This window comes from Lissotriton vulgaris, chromosome 3_1 (assembly GCF_964263255.1).
Source record: "Lissotriton vulgaris chromosome 3_1, aLisVul1.2, whole genome shotgun sequence".
NCBI lineage: Eukaryota > Metazoa > Chordata > Amphibia > Caudata > Salamandridae > Lissotriton > Lissotriton vulgaris.
The window spans coordinates 2,019,881,756-2,019,904,975 of record NC_141689.1 but is presented as its reverse complement, the minus strand read 5'-3'; the positions used below and the strand labels follow the sequence as shown (position 1 = coordinate 2,019,904,975).

The window sequence follows — 23,220 nt, the reverse complement described above, 5'->3', positions numbered from 1 at the left end:
TGCCCTATCTATCAGACCTGGCTGTCATGACAGTAGTGTTTACTTAACGTGCACACTAATGTCCATGTTGCAGCCTGAAAAACATCCGGGACAGGCACAATTTGTGACAATGCAAGGGTAGCAGTTTTGGCCCTGGTCAAATGGGCGATTACTCCCCCTGCAGGCTGCTTCTTGGCCACTGCGTAGCAGATCTTAATGCAGGAGACTATCTACCTTTAAAAAGTCCTCTTCTGCACTGCCATGCCTTTCTTTGCCCCAGAGAACCACACAAAGAGATGATCGTCTTTGGTGCATGCAATGTAAAAGCTCAGTGCTCTTTTGGGGTCCAAACGATGGAGTCTCTCTTACACATTTAGGGAATGAGGTAGAGCCAAGAACGTCAGAAGTGTGACTAAACTGTCAAACATTAAAGGGAGTCACAATCTTTGGTAGAAATGCTGCTCTAGTCCTCAGCACACATTTTGTCTGGAAAGAAATTGGTGCAGGGTAACTGGACTGACAGAGCCTGAAGCTCATTCATGATAAGCAGAAGTTATTGCAAGGAGGAAGACTGTCTTGAGGAGACAAAGGACAGATGTGCAACTGCTCAACATGAGTGCTCATTAAGAAGGTAGGGACCAAACTGAGGTCCCACTGTGGCATCATGAAGGGGTTAGAGGAAAACATGAGGATTAAACCTGTGAGAAATTGCATCACTACGGGTGATGTAAACAAGGGTAGCTAATCCAGTAATCTCAAAAAGGCCAAAAGGGCCGACAAATCACCTTTGACCGAGCCCATTGACAATCCTTTCCGGGCCAAAAAAACAACAAGATATTTGAAAGTTTGACCTGCAATGGGTCCCCTTTACAGTGCTACACAAAGTCACAAACTTGTCCCAGTGGCCGGTGTAAACAGACTTTGTAAAAGGACACCTGGTCACAAGGATGACATCCACTACTTCCGGAGAAAGATCAAAAGAGTTCAACTGCTGCTCCTCAATGTCAATGTATGGAAGAATAGATTGAGCAGGTACGGGTGAAAGACCCTGCCCTGCTGCAACGACAAGTTCGTTTTGAGTCAGTAGACAGATTGGAGGACAGATGTCTATGCCCAGAACACACCATTTCCTGGCCCAATCCAGAGCAACCAGGATGACTTCGGCCGAGCCACTTTGATTTTTGTATGGTCCCCCAGGGGATGGATTAACAGTGTAGGTAGCTGCATGGAGAAGTGTGGCTCAGGGGTTAGAGACGGCAGACCCGGAAGCTGAGATCGGCCCTGGACCAGGGTTCAATTCCCCGCCTCGGCGGGTCTTGGGCTAAAAATTCCACGGACTCGATAATTCTCGCTCCGGTGCCTTCTCGACTCACTGGTTCACACTCTGCGACTCTGGGCAATAGCTTGCTTAATCTCCACAACGGCCCCTCACGGCGGGATGCCTGGCTTTCACCTTGTGGATACCCTGCCGGTGTTATCTCACAGGGGAATACCAGGACGGGTTCCCTAAGCAAGCGCCGGGAAACCCATTGCGGGTAGCTGTGCGCTATATAAGCTCAAATACATTTACATTTACATTTACATGGCAGGCTAAAAAAACAGACATAACTCCAACACACAGCTCTGGTGCATGGAGGCCCTTCAAAGCCCTGAAAGGAGGGCTGTAGCCTGTAACTAGAGGACAACACGTCACAGCAGCTCTGTGACACTATGGCTGTGCTTTTGGGTCGGCCATGCCCTGGTTATTGAAACAGCCATGTCTTAGAGGCACCACAAAGAGGGCCTTTTTCAAACCACAGTAGTACACACCACCTTCAAAAAGAGGTGCCTGAGGGCTCTTCGGCGGAAGCTGGGCTAGTTCCTGGTGCAAGTATATACCTATATTCAATTACTGAGGTGTTTACACAACCGATGGAGAAGTTGGAAAGACATTTCAAATGTGAAGTTGGAAGGAACGGCTGGAAGCATAAAAAGCCGAGGAATACAGTATGAAATAATCAAAACCTTAGGGGAAAGAGATGGAGATGATTTCCAGAGTTTACTTTCTTTCAAGGTATGTGCAATAGAGGCCATCTCAAAACTAGATGAGAATTGAAAGTCTGTCTAACATGCCTGAGGCGACTTTCTCCAAACTATTATGGGTCTGACTTTCAAGCAGAGTTTCTTGTTGTAGAGACATTCAGAGTAGGAACAGACTTCCAATTGAAAGAGACCAGCGAGAACAGCATTTGGGGAGGAAGGTTTTCATGGTGATCCCTCTAGGATACACAAAGAGAAATTAAATAGAAGATGCCATGATGGTCGCGCTAACTTTATAGTTTAGAGAGATGGAATTCTGAGTGCAAGCATATGTCAAAAAACTGTGTGTAAGCATATGTCACAAAACTGTATCTCTAGGAGGTGCTACACTTCTATTCTTTCTTGGCCTTAACCCTAATACTCTGGCCGGGAAAAAGAAGATGGAATTCAGGCAGGAGTTGGAGTTTCTCAGCCAGGCATAGGGTAAAGCATCAAGGTAAGTTCACACACGTACATCCGGCTGTGGGGTTTTTAGGGGCACTGGAGAACAGTAATATTATTCAAATATTATTCTAATTGATCTATCTTCCTTTGAGAAAAGGGAAGTGAGAGACAGTTCTGAGGTTTGTTACAGTCCAGTTGTGAATACTGAATTACTTCTTTGGTATCTCTGCTCCCTCTTCTTCCCTTGTTTAAGCCCCTCAGGGCCAGCTATAGTTTACTATATGAGAGCATATTCAGAACACAATATTTTTGCATTGTTTTGTCAACTATATTGAGAGATATATGTAGAGTGTGTTTTCTACTGGGACTGCTTCTGTTGATGTTAATGCTATGAATAAAACAATTTAAATTGAGTACATTCACATAGGAGTGGGGCCTAGGCGTCTCTTTTCTGCTTTAGTGTGACCATGACTTGGCCTTGCCCTTTTGACTCGTGTAGGTGTCCGTCTCCTGATGTTTTTCCTATGAGCTGTTCGTTCTGGCCCCGACTTGGCAACTATTCTTCTCTCTTTGTTTGTGCCGTCTGTTCCATCTGCCCCCTGTCTCTGTTTAACTGCTCCTTTTTGCATACTTTGTTCCTCTTGCATCTTTTGCTCCTTTTACTGCTCATTTGGCATCTTGGTCTCTTCTGCCGGTTTCTACCCCCTGATTTACCCCACCAAATTGTGTTTTCCCACTTTACCGGTCATGCCGGACTTTTCCGCTCTCCCAGCAGGACTTTCCTGTTCTACATGCTAGACTTTTCCACTCTTGCTGAGCCTGCCCACTGCTCCTACGCTCCTCCCACTCTCCAAGGCCCTTCCTAATGGAGGTAGCAGCGTGGCTGTGCTGCCGGCGTGTCGAAGGTACGCCAAAGGCAAGCCCTTTTGCGCCATACTCGCACAGTACCAGGAACCCTGGTCCAAACGCATCCCGCAGCTACACTGCAGATGAAGTCAACCTGCTCAACCCTGAATGTCACCACAAATGCTGCTGCTGAGCCACACCTTAGGCCACGGTGGATCCCTTTGCTTGCTCGCAGTGCCAGTTCACATGCCATCACACACCCACACCCACACTGGCACCCCCACCCAAACACACACACTGCACCCCTCAACAAGTCAGAACTCAAGACCTGCACTCAAACAGCACCACACCCCCACCCAGCAGAACACTCACTTGCATGCATGCTCCTCAACACATGCTCGCTCGGCAAGTACTCCACCAAGATTTGGGACATCATTGACCTCTTCTTCATCACCAAAACCTGGCTCAACCCCACATCAGCCCCAGACATCCCCGCAGCCATCCCTACTGGTTTCAAAATCCTTGACCAGGACCGACCACATAAAGCAGGAGGAGGGCTTGTCATCGTCCACAAAGATGTCAAGTGTATCTCTTACAATGACCAAGAAGCCACTTTTATGGAACACATGCACTTTAAGCTCAGACAGACAGTAAAACAACTATCAAAGGCACCCTTGCCTACTGTTCCCAAGCACCATGCATCCACTTCAGCAACCTCCTCACTGACCTCAATGCACCCAAACACTTTAAACTCCTAGGTGGTCTCAACTTTCATTTCGATGACCCCACAGACTCCAACTCCACTGACTTGCTCAGAACATTGACCTCACCCAGCTCTTACAATGCCCTACCCACTTTGCCGGACACACCCTGGATCCCATCTTCTCCTCTAGCAATAAGGTTAAAGTCAACCACATCACTCCACTTCCATGCACAACCATTCCATCATCCACTTCCATATTACATGGCCACCAACCAACAATAAGAAGGGTTGCAACACCCGAAGCAGCTGCTGGAAACAAGTTACAGAAACGGAATGGCTCTACGCCCTCTAACTAAACTACGCAGTCCCTACCAATGACACAAACAACTTCAACAAGTGGATCACCTTCTGCGCCAATACCCTGGTTTAATTGAAAAACATCGAACACAAAAGATCCAACAAACAAGCTAGCTGGTACAACAAATTGATCTCAGACAATCCAAGAGAGTTTGCTAACAACAAATGAGATGGAGAACCACTGAGTAACCACCGCAAGAAACACCTACACGGTTGCACTTAGACACTATTACCATCAAGTGAAAGAGACCAAGAAAAAGGCCCTGACCCTGAGAACTGAATCTAGCTGTAACAATTGCAAGGATGTTTTTGCCATTGTCAAGATATTCACCAACCCAAGAGCCGCAACCAACACCATCACCGGTACGAAAGAACTCTGCAACAACCTCTCCGACTTCTTCCATGAAAAATTACCAAGATCTACAGCATCTTCGAACCCCACCCATCCCCATCGACCCTTCCAGCCTGATAGCCTTATCAACAAAAAGACAACCAACTGACAGCACAAAACCTTCTATACATCGAGGGCACTGAAGCAATAATGAAGACAGTCAACTCAGGGGCACCCACAGAGCATTGCCCCCACATTATATACAACCTAGTAAGGGCCACGATCAGTGCTGCACTCACAACCATCAACACCACCTCCCTCAAGACAGCCACCTTCCCAGATAGCTGGAAACACGCCTTAGGTACCTCCCTCCTAAAAAAAAAACCTTAGCCAACCCCGAAGTATTCAGCTACTGACTCATCTCACTACTTCCTTTCCCAGGCACAGTAATCGAGCACTGAAACAGATCTCATTGTTTCCAGAGACGACATACACACTATTCTCAACCATGGATAGACCATTGCCCTCATCGATCTCTCTGCTGTCTTCGACACCGTCTCCCACCACACATTCATCGCCAGTCTACACACAGGGGGAATACAAGGCTGCTAACAAATGGGTATCCTCCTTCTGCTCCAGAAGAAGTCAACGAGTCAGGCTCACATAGTTCATTTTGGAACCCAGGACCTCATCTGTGGAGTCCGATAGGAATCATCTCTCAGCCCCACACTTTTCAACAGGTACATGACTCCTCTGGCTAACATCATCAGCTGCCACGGGATAAAAATCATCTCCTACGTTGACGACACCCGGCTTATTTTTTGCCCCTCAGATGACACAGTCACCACTAAGACAAAATTCAAACAATGCACGACCAGCATATCCATTTAGATGAAAGAAACCAGACTCAAGCTCTACACCGACAAAACTTAAGTGCTGATCTTCAGGAATAAGAGCTCATCTTGGGAATCCACCTAGTGGTCAGCCGAACTTGGACCCACACCCACTACAACCAACCAAGGTAGGAACCTAAGCCTCATCCTAGACACCAACCTCACCAGTAAGTCCCAGGTCAACGCTGGCACCTCCTCATGTTTCTACATCATCCGCATGTTACATAAAATCTTAAGTAAACAACTAAGGAGTGACTAAGTGCAAAAAAATGAAATAACAAAAACCACCTTAATTTAAATGGTTGTTAATAATCCCCATTTAACCAAAAATGTGAAACCAAAAATTGGAGACACCAGCTACCGGGGGAAGCCTATACCCAGTTGAGCCAATAAGGGAAGAGAAGGAACTCTTTCCTTATAAAAGGACCCTCACTCACCACTAGTTGGTGACATGCTTCATCATTGGGTCCCCGCTGGGGTGGCCAAGTGCCTCCCCAGTGTGCTACAACGCCTGAGTTACAGCGGAGCAGGATAATGTTGAGGGTAACAGTGCTCAAACTAAAAATGTGTATTTAAATGTGAGTGCTAATTAAAAAATACAAAGTTGAAACCCAATTTTTTTTTTAATTAGGGTCAACCCGTATTAGTTAAAAACAGTGTGGATGGACAGACTAGGTTCTATATTAGGAAACCTGTGTCATTTAGTAAAGATAAACGGTCAACATGTTTCTGCTGTTATTAATGCTATTACACAGAGCATTCGCCAGGACCAAGTTGAAAATAAAAGACAGGCCTCCGGTGGTGTGCGCGCGCTAAGGCTCACCCTCCCGTGGGGCACTAAATGTGAAAAATTAGATTAACTCCCGGTTACTGCCCGTGACCACTCACTGAATTTCACAAGAGCAGAAAAACATTGTTAGAGGGAGAGAATTTCTCCTTCGGATCTGACGATGCGGGAAAACTTCACGCGGTGTCAGGTTCAAACACACGCGACTCCCTGCCTGGTACCTACACTCTCGATTACCGTCAATCCGCACATAAAATCTTAAAGCATCTCCCACTGGACACCAGACCAATCATCACACAGGCTCTAATCACAAGAGGATTAGACAACAGCAACGCACTCCATGTTGGCACCCAGTCCATCTTCTTTGCAGACTTCAAACCATCCAAAACTGTGCCGCTAGACTCATCCTCAACAGCTTACACCAAACACACACCACACCACTCCTCAAAGAGCCCCACTGGCTCCCCATTGAGATGCGCTACCAGAACAAACTTCTCACACACGCATTGAAGTCACTACAAAACAGGGGACCTGCGTAACTTCATCATCGGCTTCACTTCACCAATTCACCAGTCAACTGTTCTCAGCATCACTATCCCTTGGGCACACACACCCCATATCCACAGAAGCAAAACAGGAAGGCTAATCATTTGCCTACCATGCTGCCCAATCCTGGAACAACCTCCATCAACACTTCAGGGCCTCCTCCTCACTTCTTGAATTCCGCAAGAAAGCTGAAGACCTGGCTTTTCAATTAGTCTTCTTGCCACTGAGACTGCCTGTACTCAGGCCCAGCATCACAACATACCTACACTCACCTACTCAGCACGTAGATACTCTCACAGGTGACAAGCAGTAGTCTACAAATTCACATTACATTACATAGGTCATACATGTAACTTACATAAAGAAGATGCTTATTGGCTCTATTTTCTTGCAATGCATTAAAGATTTTGATTATACCATGCCGGGCATTCTGTTGTCCAACAAGATTCTGCAGAACATCTGAAACAGACAAAATGCAAATATTAACTTATAACCATCAAAACATTAGCTTTTGCAATGCTGAGCTTAAGACTTATATTTGGGAGTAGGGCTTTCCAAACAAATGGAATTTATCTTACCCTGAAGTGAACATCTAAGCAATGCATGCATCCAACAAGCCTTTCAATTTTTAGGTTACAGTGTGTACACTAGCGGTCTTGCTATTCAGAACTTTAGCAGTTTCAAAGACTGAATACTTATAAAAAGAACAAAAAAGCTTTGGTTACCTCATTGAGGGCTCAGTAGTCAGCACAGAACCTAAAGTCAGTAGACCTTTTATTTGGCACTGAAACCACAGTACTAGACCAAGCTTTCTCAATGACCCCAGGTCCAAAATGTTGCCATTCACTGGCAGACAGTCACCTGTGTCTATGTCATGTAAACAGACAGTTGTCAATCCTGAAGTCAGAGAAACAGAGGTTGGCGAACCTTCCCAATGCCTCTCTACACTCTCTCTGCTGCTCAGGCAGTAACTCAGGGGCTAAACGAACCCCTTCCACAGTGCTATTTTGTCACTGTGCAGCAAGTCAGGAAAAGGCTCACTGTCTTACTCAATGTCCTCAGCCATAGCCATGACATTCACTGTGTAGTGGCTCCGGAGGTAAGGCTTCGGCCTGTTCATATGGAACACACTTTTTGGTTCATTTGTTGCACCTGTGCCCACCAAGTAGCTTACCTCAGACCCATTTAAACTACTTAGTAAGGCTTACACCATTTGTCCTGCACAGCCCTTAGACAGATAGGCTTTCACACCAACACCTCCTGGCCTTCCTGATACCCAGTCAGCTTAGCCTTCTGGTCGAACCATTCCTTCATCAGCACTCGCCTAGCTTGAAGGTTTTCTTTTGCTGGACTCATGTATTGCACCATCACCTTCCTGAGGCCAATCACATAGTGCACAACATACTTATGCAGATACTCTGAGGTTACTTCCCACCCTCCTCTGATTAAGTCGCATGGACTTTGCACTGGGTGTCCATACAGAAGTTGAAAGGGACTGAACCCTACTCCCGTCTGCAGAATGTCTCAGTAGGCAAATGAGAGACATGGCAGGAAAATATGCCACTTCCTCCTGAGGCTCTCTGACAGAGTTCCCATCGTACCTTTCAGTATTTTGTTAAACCGATCCACCAAACCATTAGTTTGTGGGTGTTATATAAGGGAGAAGTGTTACGTCACACCAGCTTGCTCCCACATCTCTTTCGTGAAAGAAGAGGATAATAAAACTCTTTATTGTATAGTTAATAAAAACCATTACAAAAATTTGAAATACATAAATATTTAAAAAGCAGAAGATGAACATTAGGCAGCAGATAAACAAGGAATAAGTCAAAAATTGTAAAAATTAATCTTGTGCTTAAAAGAGGCCATGTCTGGGACCAGGGGAACAGTCATGTTAAATGTACGAGTTTGTGATAGGAATTAAGACTTTACCAAAGTTCCTCTCTTTTTTTCGAAATTGGTTATAAATTTGACTGCTCCGCAAATAAGTTGATGATCCACAGAACACAGTGTTTGTATAATAGCAGACCGACAGGTATGTGCTCCAATTTCCTTGAACTTTTCCTTTAGTCTACTCCGGCGTTCCAAATTCATGGCGGGACAGATGCAGATCAGATGAATTAAGTCTTGTTTTCTTGCTCCACACAATTCGCACCCTTTATTTTCTTGCATCCGCCATTTTGGTTGGTCAAAGTTTGTTGGGAGGTTACCCAGCCTTAATTTAAGATATCTATATTTGATATGCGCTGAGAAGGCAAGTTGTAGATATGCTGCCGGAACCAGCTTTTCATAAGATTGTATTGTCATCCAGGCGTGTTCGCGGTGACTCAAGGACGACTTATGTTATGTTATGTTAATAGTTTTTATAAGGCGCGCAGCTGCCCCAGCCAAGGGGCGTCCTGGCGCCTGATCAGGTACCACAACATAACAAATCGATGCTGGGGAAAGAGAAGACGAAATCATTCAGCAATTGGGAACAAAAAAGTTTTTATGGCGCGCCTGAAGGGAGTAAGGCTGTTCAAGGCTCAAATATGGACGGGGAGAGAATTCCACAATCCTGCCGCTAATACTCGAAAGGAGCGACCTCCCATCCTACTAAGTCTAAACCGTGTATTAACCGCCAAATGGAGAAATTCCGATCTAAGAAACCGCGTAGGGACATAGGGGGAGACAAGCTTAGCAGGGGCTGGAGGAGAGGAGAGCTTCAAGATTTTAAATGTCAGAGCCTTAAATTTAATTCTCTGTCTGACCGGCAGCCAGTGGAGAGAGGTCAAAACTGCAGAGACAGAGCACTGTCTAGGAAGGCCAACGATGGCGCGTGCCGCGGCATTCTGCACCCTTTGCAGCCTAGTAGCCTCCGCCTGATTCACTCCGAGCAGCAGCGCACTCCGATAGTCCAGCCGCGAAAAAATGGAGGCTTGGACCACCAGTTGCCGAGTAGGGGGGTCGAAGAATTTGAGGACCGGTCTCAGCCCTCGCAGAATACCATAACAGGTAGCTGCAACCTTCTTCGTGTGGCTGGTGAAGGAGAGTGTAGGATCCAGCCAGACCCCCAAGTTCTTAACTTCGGCAGCTGGGATAGGAGTCACCCCCAGTTCTGGAGGCCACCACTGGTCTCCCCAGAGCTCCGCCTGTTTTCCTAAAATCAGGACCTCAGTTTTTTTGGCATTTAACTGCAGACAGTTAGTTCGCATCCAATTTGCCACGGCTATGAGTCCTGCACGGAATCTGGGAGCGTTCACCTCGGGATCACCGCTGAGTGTCACCGCCAGCTGCGTGTCGTCGGCATACGATGTCATGGTTAGGCCACATTGTCTGACGACTGCAGCCAGCGGTTTCACATATAGGTTGAACAGAGTAGGGCTCAACGCAGAGCCCTGCGGAACCCCCAGCCCCAGAGGATGGAAAGAGGACTGACCAGGTGGAATAGCCACTTTAAAAAACCGGTCCGAGAGGAAAGGGCGAAACCATTGGAGAGCAGACCCCTCAATTCCCACTTCCTCCAACCGCCGGATCAGAATGTCGTGAGACACCGTGTCAAACGCGGCGCTCAGATCTAACAGAAGGAGCGCTGCTGTTTGCCCAGCATCTAGCACCGTTCGCAAGTGCTCGATCATAAAGAGCAGTACAGTTTCGGTGCTATGTTGTGCACGAAAACCATTCTGGGTCTCGTCTAGAATGTTATTACGAGAAAGGTGGGCGGACAAGATGGAGTTCACGTGTGCCTCAGTAACCGTAGCGGTCCAGGGCAGAAGGGAGATGGGACGGTAGTTTTCTGGTAATAGGGGGTCAAGGTTAGGCTTCTTTAAAATTGGGCTGACCACTGCCTGCTTCCAGGAAGAGGGGACCACACCCAATGTGAGCGATAAATTGATCAGATCCAATATAGGCTCACGACATAGGGGAGGAAGAAGTTTGAATAACTCTGGCTTCAGCGGATCTAATGGAGAGCCGGATTTAATTTTGAGGCTCAGAGTATCGAAAACCTCGTCAGACATTACTGGCAGGGAGGACAGGGTTTCATGAACCGTAGCCATCACACCAGTTTGCTCAGCACCGGGCACAGATGACGTAAATCCTCGATAGATTGCCTGCACTTTCTCCACGAAAAAGGATGCCAGACTTTCACAGTGAGAGTCCGTGCAGATTTCCACCGAGGTGGCCCGTTTCCCCATAAGGTCTTTGAGAACCTTAAAGATTAATTTAGATGGGTTGGGGCTATTCTGAAACTCGAAGGCATAGTGTGCGGTCTGGGTTTGACAGATTGTCCTGTGATAGATCTTAAGCTGGGCAAAATACAAAGATTTCAAGGTGGGATCAAAGGATTTCCTCCACGCCCTCTCAGCTCGCCCTCATCATTAAGTAACGAAAGCCTGCTGGCCGCCTTCTTTGCTGTTTGTTTGAACAATGGTACCGGAAACCTGGTTTCCCAAAGTGGGGCCAATTCTGTTGTTTCTAAAGAGAGTTTTACAAATTTGTCATACTGGGAATTAGGACTGTTATAAATTGCCTCCCATATGGCACGATAAATCTCCGTTTCCTGGTTCATCCAGACATCGTACCAAAATTTGACAGTCTCATATTTTTTCAGCAGGACTTGAGATTGCAGGCCACATTCAAGTCGCACTTGTGCGGGTGATGCGTTGATTGGCAAACCAAATACACGCTTGTAGATTTTTGCTTGTATTTTTCTATAAGCTGCGCACTCTTCCTATGATGTAGTACGCTCCTGTAAGATATTGTTGGCAGCAACTCAGTTTTCATTACGTTTAAGAGCGGATTGAACATGGGGCGTTTAAGTTTGGTTGCTAGATTGATGAATGCGTGTAGCAAGGCGATCCTCTTCTTTTCAATGGCATTAAAATGCGTTGCGAAGTTCAGGCGCTTGTCTAGTTGTACCCCCAGATACTTATAACTTTCCACCACTTCCAATTTGCTGTTATCTATTGCGAATGCTGGTGGCGCTTTATGGCGACGAGTTATAACCATGATCTTTGTCTTCTTGCTGTTTATTTCTAATAGATTTGATTTTGTGTATCTGGTCAATTCTTGCAGTAGACGTTGCAAGCCAATTTTCGTCTGGCTGAATAAAACCACATCATCGGCATAGGATAGATGTGTAACACGCAGGTGACCTAGCCGTGGTGGATGAGCGTTGATCTGATCTAAGCTTGGTGTTAAGTCAGCCATAAATAAATTGAAAAGATGGGGAGCCAACACGCAGCCTGGTTTTAAACCATCAAAGGTACTGATCTTTCGAGTTAGCCGCTGTCCATTGTCAATCTTTACCTGCATCCAGGTGTTGGTGTGCAGGTCGATGATTGGAATTAAGATGGAGTCTGGCAGGCCCTGCTGCTTCAGTTTGGACCAAAGTAAAAGCCTGCTAACACGGTCAAAGGCCGCCTTTAAGTCTACAAAACAGGCATAAAGTGCTTGATGTTTTTCTAAACTTTTTTCCACGATTAGGCTCAGGGCCATTATGTTTGCCATCGTGCCTGTGCCGCGGCGAAACCCTGTCTGATTTATCGGGATTTTATTGTTGGTTTCAGACCATTTTTCAAGCTCCGCTAGTACCAGGGATGTGTAATATTTAGCTTTGGCATCAATGAGGGCTATCAGACGGTAATTGGCCGGGTTTTTGCGATCGCCGCCTTTGTAAATTGGATTAATAATTGCTCCCCTCCAACTTTCTGTGAGCCGACGTGTGTTGTTTATTGATCGAAACAGATGGTTAAGTTTACCAGCCCAATATTGAGGGTCCTCCTTATAAATTGCCTGCGGGATGCCGTTCGGTCCTGGCGCGCTGTCTTGCCTACTTCTTCTGATTATTTGTGATATTTAAAGTTCATCACTAATCCGCAACGATTCCAATTCCTGTTGGATTCTGTACGTATTTGGCCAGTCATGAGACCTGTCTTTCAAGGCCATTATACTCGATGTAATTGCTGGCGACTGTGATGCAGGTCTTATTGAGAAGGTGTCGGCTATGTGTTGGACCCATGCGCTTTCGGTTGTACAGGTCATACTTATGACTTGTGCTGATCTGCTCAGATAGGTTAACTTGCAGCCAAAAGGCCCTGGTATCAGATTTGTTTATGTTCTACAACATTTTGGTCCAGAACTCGTTGGCTTGATTTTTTTTCTCTGTCCAAATTAGCTTCTTACAGAGTTTCCTTATTTTTCAAACTTCCTGCCAAGCACTTGGTTTGGCCTTGTAGCCTTGTGCTCGTCTTGTGAATTTCCGCAGTCGTCTTCTCAAGGTAAGTGTGGCCTTTGAGAAAGCAGCACTACTTGTTGGGTTAGCCTTCTTTTTAATATTTATACATGTCCTCGGTAGCTTGTTTAGATAATCAGTCCAAGTCTCAGAACACAGATCTTTATCTAAGACTAATGATTGAAGTTCATTCTTGGCATCCAGCGCTATTTGTGGCAGAGTGGTACTTGACCTCAATCGCTTCAGATTGATTGTAGATACTTCGCCTACCGTTGTTTGTACTTGTTGATACCTTGAAAGAGTCAGTTTCATTTCGATGTGCTGCATTGAATGGTCACTATCTAATGAGCTGATTATTTGGACATTTTTAATCAGACTTAGCAAGGGAAGTGTGACTATTGTATAGTCCAAAATTGTGCTTGTACCATGACCTATGTAGGTGGTGGAAGGGGGTTTATCTTGCGCGTATCTTCCGTTGATCACCCTTAAGCCGAATTGCTCAAGGTCCCACATCAATTGCCTACCAGCTATATCCATCTTCTTTGCGGGTGGAATCTCCTGGGGTTCAACGCCCCACTGCTCATTTGCTATGATGATGTTATCCTCTTCTTACGGGCAATGTAGGGAGATTGGCATTGAAATCGCCTGTCAAGATGATGTCCCATCTTGGTTGTTCAAGGCGAATGTCGGAGACGACATTATTGATGCGTTTGAAAAGCTCTTTTTTAGCTGTATTTTTCGGGTGGGCATATAGGTTAAGATAATTGTTCGAATTTTACCCTGGGACATCCTATCCAGTTTGATAATTTGCATATCTGCCGATGATGTGGGTAATTGAGAGGCCTTGATCTTTAGTGCGGTGGATACATATACCGAAAGTCCCCCCTTGGCACGCCCATAACGCTGAGTGCGAGTCGCACTGGCGTGGAAACATAGTCTACCTGGTACATCAATTGGCTCCATTAACCATGTTGCCTGGAGGACTATGATGTCATACGTGCCCCAGGTATCTGTTTTTCTGGTGTCGTTTAAAATGTCTTTTGCTCCTGCGATGTTCCCGGAGAGAAGTTTAATCGAATTTCCCCCTGCTTTGCCTGCCTTACGACAGGTGCAATCATCATTAGTGCGCTGTGTCAGACTCGGGCTATCATTATTGACATTATCTGCTCCCCTGGCGCCATGTAGTACAGAATGCGTGGATTGACTTGCCCGTGTGTGATCTTCTCTTTTGCCATACTTCCTTAGGAGGGGAGATGGATATCCCGGTTTTACTTCTTCTTTCAGAGTGATTTATTTATTTATTTATGAAATTTATTAAGCGCAAACAATTGCCCAAGGGCGTCTCGGCGCTGTAAACGGAAGCAGCTCAAAAAGAAGGTGGGGAGAATTATTGGTTAAATAACCAGGTTTTTATTTTTCTTCTGAAAACTGTAAGTGTAGGGCAGGATCTGATGTCTATATCAAGCGAGTTCCACAGTTTTGCTGTGGCGACGATGAAATGACGGTCACCCCATGAGGCTGTTTTGGTCCGGGGCACGGTCATTAGCAAGGCATTCATAGAGCGTAATGCTCTGTTGGGGGCATAGAATGCTAAGGATTGTTTGAGAAAGTGTGGCCCTAATTTGCCGAAGGCTTTATAGGCTATGCAGAGTGCCTTGAATTTAATTCGATTCTTCACCGCTAACCAGTGATAGTTTTTGATCGCTTGGGAGATGGGTTTGAATTTTGGAGTACCCGAAAGCATTCTTGCGGCTGCATTTTGTACAGATTGTAACTTATGAATGACTTTCTGTTGGGCATTGATGAAAAGTCCGTTACAATAGTCAAGGGATGACATGACAAAAGCAGTGACCAGAGTTTTTCCTGAGTTGGGGGAAGAAACGGAAGGATTTTCTTAATGGACTTAAGCTTGTAGAATGCGGTAGACACAACGGAATTTGCATGTGCAGCAAATGTTAGTTTGTCATCTAGCAGTATTCCCAGATTTTTAAACTTTGGTAACTGGTGTGGGTGGTAGACCTAGTTCAGTGGGCCACCATGTGCCTGGCCAGTGAGGGGAGAGGTTTCCAAATATCATCACTTCCGTTTTATTAGAATTTAACTTGAGACAGTTGATTGTCATCCAGTTGCTGATGGTTACCATACCATGATGAAAATTAGCCGCAATTTCATCTCCGTTATTTTTTATTGCCAAGATCAACTGGGTGTCGTCCGCGTAAGATGTTAGGCTCATCCCAAAGTCGCTGATGACCCTTGCTAGGTCTGACACGTAGACATTAAATAGCGTTGGACTTAGGGATGAGCCTTGGGGGATGCCACAGGGGAGTGTCATCCGGGCGGAGCTAAAATTACCCAGTTGTACCGTTTGGGTGTGGTTGGAGAGAAAGGAGGAGAGAAGATCTTTGGCCTTGTCCTGGATACCTATGGCGTTGACACGGTCGATCAAGATGTTATGATCGACCGTGTCAAAAGCAGCGGTCGAGCAGGACAAGAACGCCTGTCCCTCGTTGATCGAGAATAGTTCTTATCTCGTCTGTGGCTTTGATAAGTGCTGTTTCGGTACTATGGTGTTTGCAAAAGCCAAACTGGGTGTCGTTTAGTAGGGAGTGATCCTCGATGTACTGGGATAATTGTGTATTCATCAATTTTTCTGCTAATTTTGCTGCAAAAGGCAAGCTGGCAATCGGACGATAGTTGTTAGTGTCCTCAGCGTCCAAGTGTGGTTTTTTCAATAGGGGTTTAAGAAGGGTGTCCTTCCAGATGGCAGGATAGACCCCTGTGGAGAACATGGAATGAAAAATTTCTGTAAGTTGGGGGGCTACTATATCTGTTACAGGAAAAAGAATTGGAGGTGGACAGGGATCGTAGGCTGAGCCTGATTTGATGGTGGTCATGATCTTAGAAACCTCAGCTATATTTGTAGCTGTAATTTGCCTAAAAACAGGTTGGGTGGAGTTAAGTGATGTAGTTTGAGGGGGATGAGAATAATCAGTATTCCTGTGAGAGAAATTAGTGTAGATGTTATTAACTTTGTTGTAGAAGAAGCTGGCAAGATTATTACAGAACAATTGTGAGGGAGTGGGCAGTGATTGAGGAGGTAGCTTAGAAAGTTTGGATACAACCTTATAAATTGCTTATTGGAGTGTTTGGCTTGCTCAATCTGGGTGGAGTAGTAAATACTTTTTTCTTCCAGAATCATTTTTTTATATATAGCAAGTTCGTTTTTGTAGAGAGATTTATCCTCGGCAGTATAAGTCTTTCTTCAGTGTCGTTCTCGATTTCGACATATCTGTTTTTGTTTTCTAAGGGTGTTGGTAAACCAGGGGGCTGAGGGGGAGTTACGATTTTTGGAAATAGATTTTGTGGGTACTAATTTATTCATGGCTTTGGTAAGCCAATGGGTGTATTCATTGGCGGCTATGTTGGGATCCTTGGAAATAACTGGCTGCGTTAATGAGAGGGTTTCAATAAGTAATTGATTGTCGAGATCTCTCCACGATTTAAAAGTCCCGGAGTGTGTAGTGGCAGTTGTTTGTATGGGAGAATTAAGTTGAATTTGAAACGTTACAGCATGTTGGTCGGACCATGCTAGTGGCAGAATTTCCTTTATTTTTATGTTTTTGTCGTTAGAGAATAAACCACCTAGCGTATGGCCAGGTTCATGAGTACTGCAAGGGACTAATTGCGTCAGACCCAAAGATTCTAGATCTGATAGGAGTCTTTTGGTGTCTTTATCTTCCTGATTTTCTAAGGAAAAGTTGAAGTCACCTAGAATGGTGGTTGTGTTATCAGTCGCTAAAGATTCGAGGATGTCAGTGAAGGAAGCTAGAAATTCAGTTTTGCTACCTGGTGGACTGTAAAGTAAAATGCCTTTAAGGCGTTGAGAAGGTGTAAGTATTGAAGAGAATTGTATAGCTTCACATGTAGTGAGAGGAACTGAACTTATAGAGGTTTTAAGGTGGTTACGATATATTATGGCTATTCCACCACCTGTTTTCAGGGCCCTGTCTTGCTTAAGAATGTTATAGCCTTCTGGAACTGCGACTAATAGGTCAAGCTCTGATGAAGGATTGGTCCATGTCTCAGTAATAAAAAGAAGATTGAGTTTTAAAAAGTGTATCAAATCTGCGCTTTCTTCTTTGTGTTTAAATAGCGATCTTGCGTTGATAAGAGCAGCCAAAATGTGGGTAATTTTTTGTTTGTTATTGGAAGGTGAGGAGTGAGTGATGTGAGGTTCGTGTGCAGAAGGGATTTTAAAATTACAGTGTGTACATACTTTTGAGAGGTAGGAGTTATCATTAAAGGTAAGGGCAGTACCTGAGCATTTGTCCGGAAGACGCAGGTTTAGTAGGGCCTGCCGAGAGTATCCTCCTTTGAAAACTAAATCAGTAGAGCCAAGGGTTGTGGCCCTAGGCCCGGGCCAGGCGCGGACGGGCGCAGACAGGCTTGCCTTTGGCTCGCCCGTCCGCTGAGCGGACTGGAAGGCCTAGTATTTTTATACATGTTTAAGTGGGAATTAGAGGAGGGTGGGAGGGGTCCAACAACTGCACCGCAACCGTTACCTCCCAGCAAGATGGCGGCTGAGGTGGGCCGAGTCAGGTGTCAGCGCCTTAAATCGGCTGCGCTGTACGAAGGAAGAGGTAATTGGCAACTTCGGAGCAACGCTAATCTCGCACCGAGGTACAGGGGGGAGTACAAATTAAAATTGGGCATTAAAATATGTACAGGTATTAAAAAGACGTACTTCGCTTATCAAGAACGTGCAATTAAGCTGATTGCAGGGATAGATCAAAGAGCCCCCGGCTTCCGCCTCAGGGGAGAAATTGACAAATATCACCACTAAAGTATGACACACCCTTAAGTATCCTGGGAGGGGCGGGAGGGGTCCAACAACTGCACCGCAACCCTTACCTCCCAGCAGGATGGCGGCTGAGGTGGGTCGAGTCAGGTATCAGAGCCTGAAATCGGCTGCGCTGTACGAAGGAAGAGGTAATTGGCAACTTCGAATTTAGTAGTTTCGGCAAGAATACTCTTGACAATTCCCTCGTTCCTCCATGTTGCCAGTGTGCCTTCCTTTGCTGCGTTGTCTCCAAGGGAAATGAATTCTATTGCAAGTAAGTCGGCTGTTGTTATTTGGCTAAGACTTGTAGATGTCAGATGAAGAATATTTCCTCGATTTAAATAGTCTTGCGTACCATGTACTTTGTAATTGGGAATGAAGAGTAGCCTTCCTACTGTTGCGGTTTTCGAGTCTGGTGTTAACTCACAGGTAAAACGTGCGTTATCATTTGGCCAAGTCCTTCTTGTTTTTTGGCTTCCATGGGCCTTTACATCAACACACGGGTGTTTAATTATTTGCTTATGAGCATCCTTCTGAGGCTGTTCGATTGACATGCTGCCCTTGGCCATTCCATCCGTGCAATCTCGTTTTAGGCCACCATTTTGTGTATAGTGCCCTTTTCCCCTGGAGACAAACGCGGGACTGGGTCCAAATTTTACTACTTTTGTTGATTCCGTGTTTTGTTGTGGTTCTTTGTTGCCTGAGGTTATTATTACTTGTAATTGATCGTAGCAGCTCTTATCCACCTGAGCTGTGATTGACCTGACGTTTTTATTATCACTTTTGCCTGATCTGGGATTGTGTAAGGATTCAGAAGCAGTTTCTGCAGGAGTGCCAGGAACCGATGACTAGACCAACCCTTCCCCCCTGCACCTCTTGCGTCTATCAGACACTTGAACACAAGGGTGATATGGAGGGAAAGGAGGGAACAAAACAAGGAAAGGAGGGTAAGAGATACTGGACTTCGTGGACGGTTCTCCCTCTGCATGGAAGTAGGCCCTGAAAAGAATGGTCAGATTAATACAGCAACAGTCAAGACACATTCACATAACATAAATACCTATACTACCTTTACCTGGACGTGCATAGGGTATCGTGAGGTGTTATACTGGGATCCTAGATGTATTCAATGTGCCTGGGGATCCACAGAATGCCTGGTGTGAATAAGATGGGTTATCCCTGGGCAATGGAATTCCTAATTGTAAAGTGATCTAAATCTACAACAGTCTTACCCTGAAATGGCTATCGCAGAGCTGTGTGGCAGAATAATGAAAGGATCGGGTCACAGAAGTAGCGTAACTGAAACACAGCAAATACAGACAAGAACATCAGTTGAATTCCCACAGGGAACACTATATAAAGATAGGGCGCTACAAGCGCTTTACCAGGTCTTCGAGCCCCATGCACTGTGACGAATGCCAGCAACCAACAAGCCCAGAGAACAGCAGGATAAAGTAAAAATGGGACAGGGAAAAAAGGGAGGTTTTGCCAGGCGGACCACAACTCCCACCATGCCCCCCCGAGCACCAACACCCACGCTCCCGCTAGGCCAGCCGCCCGACGGGACAAAGGTCCGGCCGAAAGACGGACCCAGCAACAGCCCAGGTCCAGAGAGCTCCGAAGGAATGAAGAGAGAACTGCCCGCACCGACAAAGGGACGTGGGAGCAATACTCAGAGGACCGAGTAAACGCCTCTAAACTGAGGCGTGAGAGGAGACTTAAAAGAGCGTCTGAATAGTGAGGACAAACGCTAAGCTCTTTTAGTCACGGAAACAAAAGATCAGAGAGCGGCTCTGCAACAGCAGCCGCAACAAGAAACCGGAAACACAGACTCAGGAAGGGGCGAGGCGAACGTGACGCGCTAAGCAAACAGCGAGAAACTAGGGCGCGAAGCGTTGAGCCTCGGGCAGATCGGGTTTTGACTCCGGCTCGGTCTCCTCGCGCATGCCCCATGTAGCGAGGCCATCCTCGATTGGACTCACTCGTTTCTTGCTTTCTCCGAGAGACTGGCAGGCGTGACAGATTGGCATTTGAAATAGTGATCTGGATGGGCAATACTTTCTAGTTATTTTCCGTGCCTTTAATGACCACCCTTTGGCATCCCTGGTTGATAGCCTCACACTTATTTTGATCAGGCTCATTAATGTTGTACTTTTTGCCCTGCTGTGGTGTGCATGCTTTTTGGTTAGAAATGATCACCTTATGTTGCAAATCACTTTGGGGATTCGCTGCAGATTTATTCAGTTGTGCTACATCACTGTCCACATGTTCCATGCTCCAATCCGCATCACTTGAGGCAGACGATGAGGTCGTAAGGACGATTTTAGTACAATTACCAGCACCTGAGGTTTTTGGTTGAGCAATCTCCTCAGAATGCATGGATATTTTGGATGAAACCCTGTGCGTCTGGTCAGTCGGTCTTTTGGGCATGAGTTTGGATCTCTCTTTTTGCGGTGTACGCTTCAGATCTTTAAATTCGTTCTTTGCCCTCCTGGGTGTTAGTTGTGCCCTCGGATTAGGATCAAATTCAGGTTTTTTTGTGTTTTAGCATTGTAAAAAATGGGGTCGCTAATCAACACCTGCTTGTCGGCAGGTAAACACTTTGCCAGCTGATTTCTGTTCTTTCTTGCTCGTTTTTTTTGCTGCTTTGTTAGACCTTTTTGATGTATCTGATTTTCTTTCCGTCCTGCTCAGATTGATCTTTCCCAGAAGGTTTGTAACTGTCGGAGTGTCCAACAGGGATTTTGGTTCCTGAAGTTTTTATTCCCTCTGATGGAGCGTCGTTTGGCTTTATTAATTCGTTATACTTAATTCTTTGATCCAATGTTTGTTGTGCTAACACTTCTGTTTTATTTTCATTACTCTGTTTGGGTGTGACTGTATCCTTGGTTGATGTGTTTGTATACTGTACAAAGAAATAAGGTTACTTCCATTTAGTGTACTGTTGTTTCTCTGATTGGCATGCTTGAATTCCTGCAAAATATCCTTCAGTATGAATGGCAGATCTTTCAATTTTTCCAATATGGAGTTGCAACTACATATCTTGGATGATCCCCACGGACGAATTTGCTCCTGGATCATATCAAATGTGCTGACCATAGTATCTAGTTTTTTGTTTATGCCGGATATATATTCAGCCATGGAGCTCATGAGTTGTATTTGTATGTCTAATTTGTCTGACTGCATGTTTAGGGTTTTAATTGAAGTTTCTAGTATGCTCCCCAATGCACTATATAATGGGATTATGGATTCCAAATTTTCATTTAGTTCTTGCCTTTGTTCTTGCTTCACTTTATTATGAGTTACATCAATTTCCTGAAATGCGTGCTCTTTGGGCATCCTAACTGTTTGCAACTCATCATCTTTTTTATGTGGTTTGCCCAGACTTTTTGATGTTGCTAGATCAGTCCCAGCTACAACACTTGAGATTTCAATTACTGATGTTTCCTTGAGGCCCTTTGCACTATGGCCTACGGGTGGGTCTATAGATATATCCGCGTCCACAACATCTACACAATGATTCAACCTACTGGATATCTCAATTATGTTTGTGTTTAAGGTGTCCTTAATTGATGTCTTATTTACGTTTTTAAATGTTACTTCCTGGAGCTCCACATTCGTCACTAGTAATTTGTTGTGGAGTTGTGTTTGTTCCTGGTTAAGTGCATTTGCTTTGTTGTCAGACTGCACCATGTGTGTTAGTGAGCTACCTTTATTATCCGTTTGAGGTTGGAGTTGGAGCCCCCCCCAGAGATGTTTGCGGTCCTTTTTCTCTTTGTTGAGATTTGTCGCTACTTGGTTTGGGCGGGGTTCATGCCTTGGGGTTGAGTGACTATTGGGATGTTCATTGTGTACTTCGTTGTAGGCGCTGATATTACACTGACCTTCGTTACTACAAGAGACCTCTTGACTTTCAACCATTGAATGATCCAAATTTGTATCAAATGTTAATGAGACAAAGAATGTGGTTATCCTTTCATTTTTGTTCTTTTTTTTACTTGTTTCCATTTTTAGTAAGGTCCCTTCGCTTGCACCGTGCATGATTCTATTGATTACTCCTAATGATGTTTGGTGTTTTTCTTGACCTGAGTCTGTGTCGTGATTTTTGTTTTCCATGTGCACTTGGGCTTGAGTTTGTATCGTGTGTTTACTATTTTCCCAAGCCCTTTGCACACACTTACTTATTTCCTACGATCCATTTTTCCTCCCGGGGGTCAAGTTAGAACAAGACTGTGATGCCCTTGTATCTATTGTCTTTGTTGGTTTGCTTGGAGACATTGGTTTTTGAAGACAGTTCGGTGTTGCTGGGATTGTATACATTGCGGATACTGGGTCTTTTAAAAAAGTAAATTTGCCGGTGGAATTCATTGTACCAAAGATGGAGTAGATTGGGGGTATTAATGTGGTAACCGTATTATCCTCAGTGGAGGGAATAGAGGTTTTGGTCTTGGCTTTCTTTTTTTATTAATTGCGGGGGGTTCGTTCGTTTCCTCCCGGACCTCCTCTCTTTACCGTTAGTTCTTTTTTTTTTCTTTGTTGGTATTTTACTTTGGATTGTACGTTGGTGATGCCTTGCGTTGGTGGAGGCGGCTGCCCCTTCTTTGTTCCCTTCTTTGTTCCTCCTTGGGAATGATGTTGTTTAAATGCAGTCTATATATCATGCGCGCTAGCCACCGGGAATCACCAGGAACCACTTGGGACTTTTTTTTTTTTCCCCTTCCTGCTCCGTGACCCTTCTGGCTTCTCGCTTCGGTGACTCTCTGGAAAGCTCACTGCTCGCAGCACACGCTCCGGAGCTCTCTAGCGACCTCTGGCGTCCTTAATCCTAATCCTCTTTCCAAGCAGAAAATGTCAAGTCGCAATTTGCAAGTATCAAAGCCTCAAGCACTCCGCCCACTTAATTTTGTGGTCCACCAGCAAGGGCTCCTCCTTTCGGTGTCCTTTTCAGGAACTGGGGCCGTGGACTGTGCCTGAAGCTGTTATTATGCAGGCAGGGGAGTTGAAGCAAATGGAGACAAATAAGGCAAGTGAGGTCCGTTAAATAACCGGGTGCCACTTACAGGTTGCAGATGCCAATGCCGACCGCTGGGCAGTGGAGCAGCGTCTTTCAGCTGTTGAAGTTCTGCAGCCTCTCTACCCCTCACTCTATCTCTCTCAGTTGACGGCGAGGACGTTGCCAGCGAAGACACTCACCGCTCACCAGCTGGCCCCTCCCGCAGCTTCCTGTCATACGCCGCTCTGCCTCACTTTGAAGCTCCACT

At 45.4% G+C, this 23,220-nt stretch overlaps 1 protein-coding gene across 3 annotated transcripts in view; it reads right to left on the bottom strand.

The window, feature by feature from the left end:
• SNX25 (sorting nexin 25) overlaps window positions 1-23,220 on the bottom strand; it is a 1,510,914-nt gene that overhangs the window by 13,344 nt on the left and 1,474,350 nt on the right. For all 3 annotated transcript variants that reach the window (XM_086962502.1, XM_086962503.1, XM_086962504.1), the window contains one exon: window positions 7,264-7,364. In XM_086962502.1, the coding sequence (XP_086818628.1) occupies window positions 7,264-7,364 (101 nt within the window). The remainder of the gene's footprint in view (window positions 1-7,263; window positions 7,365-23,220) is intronic.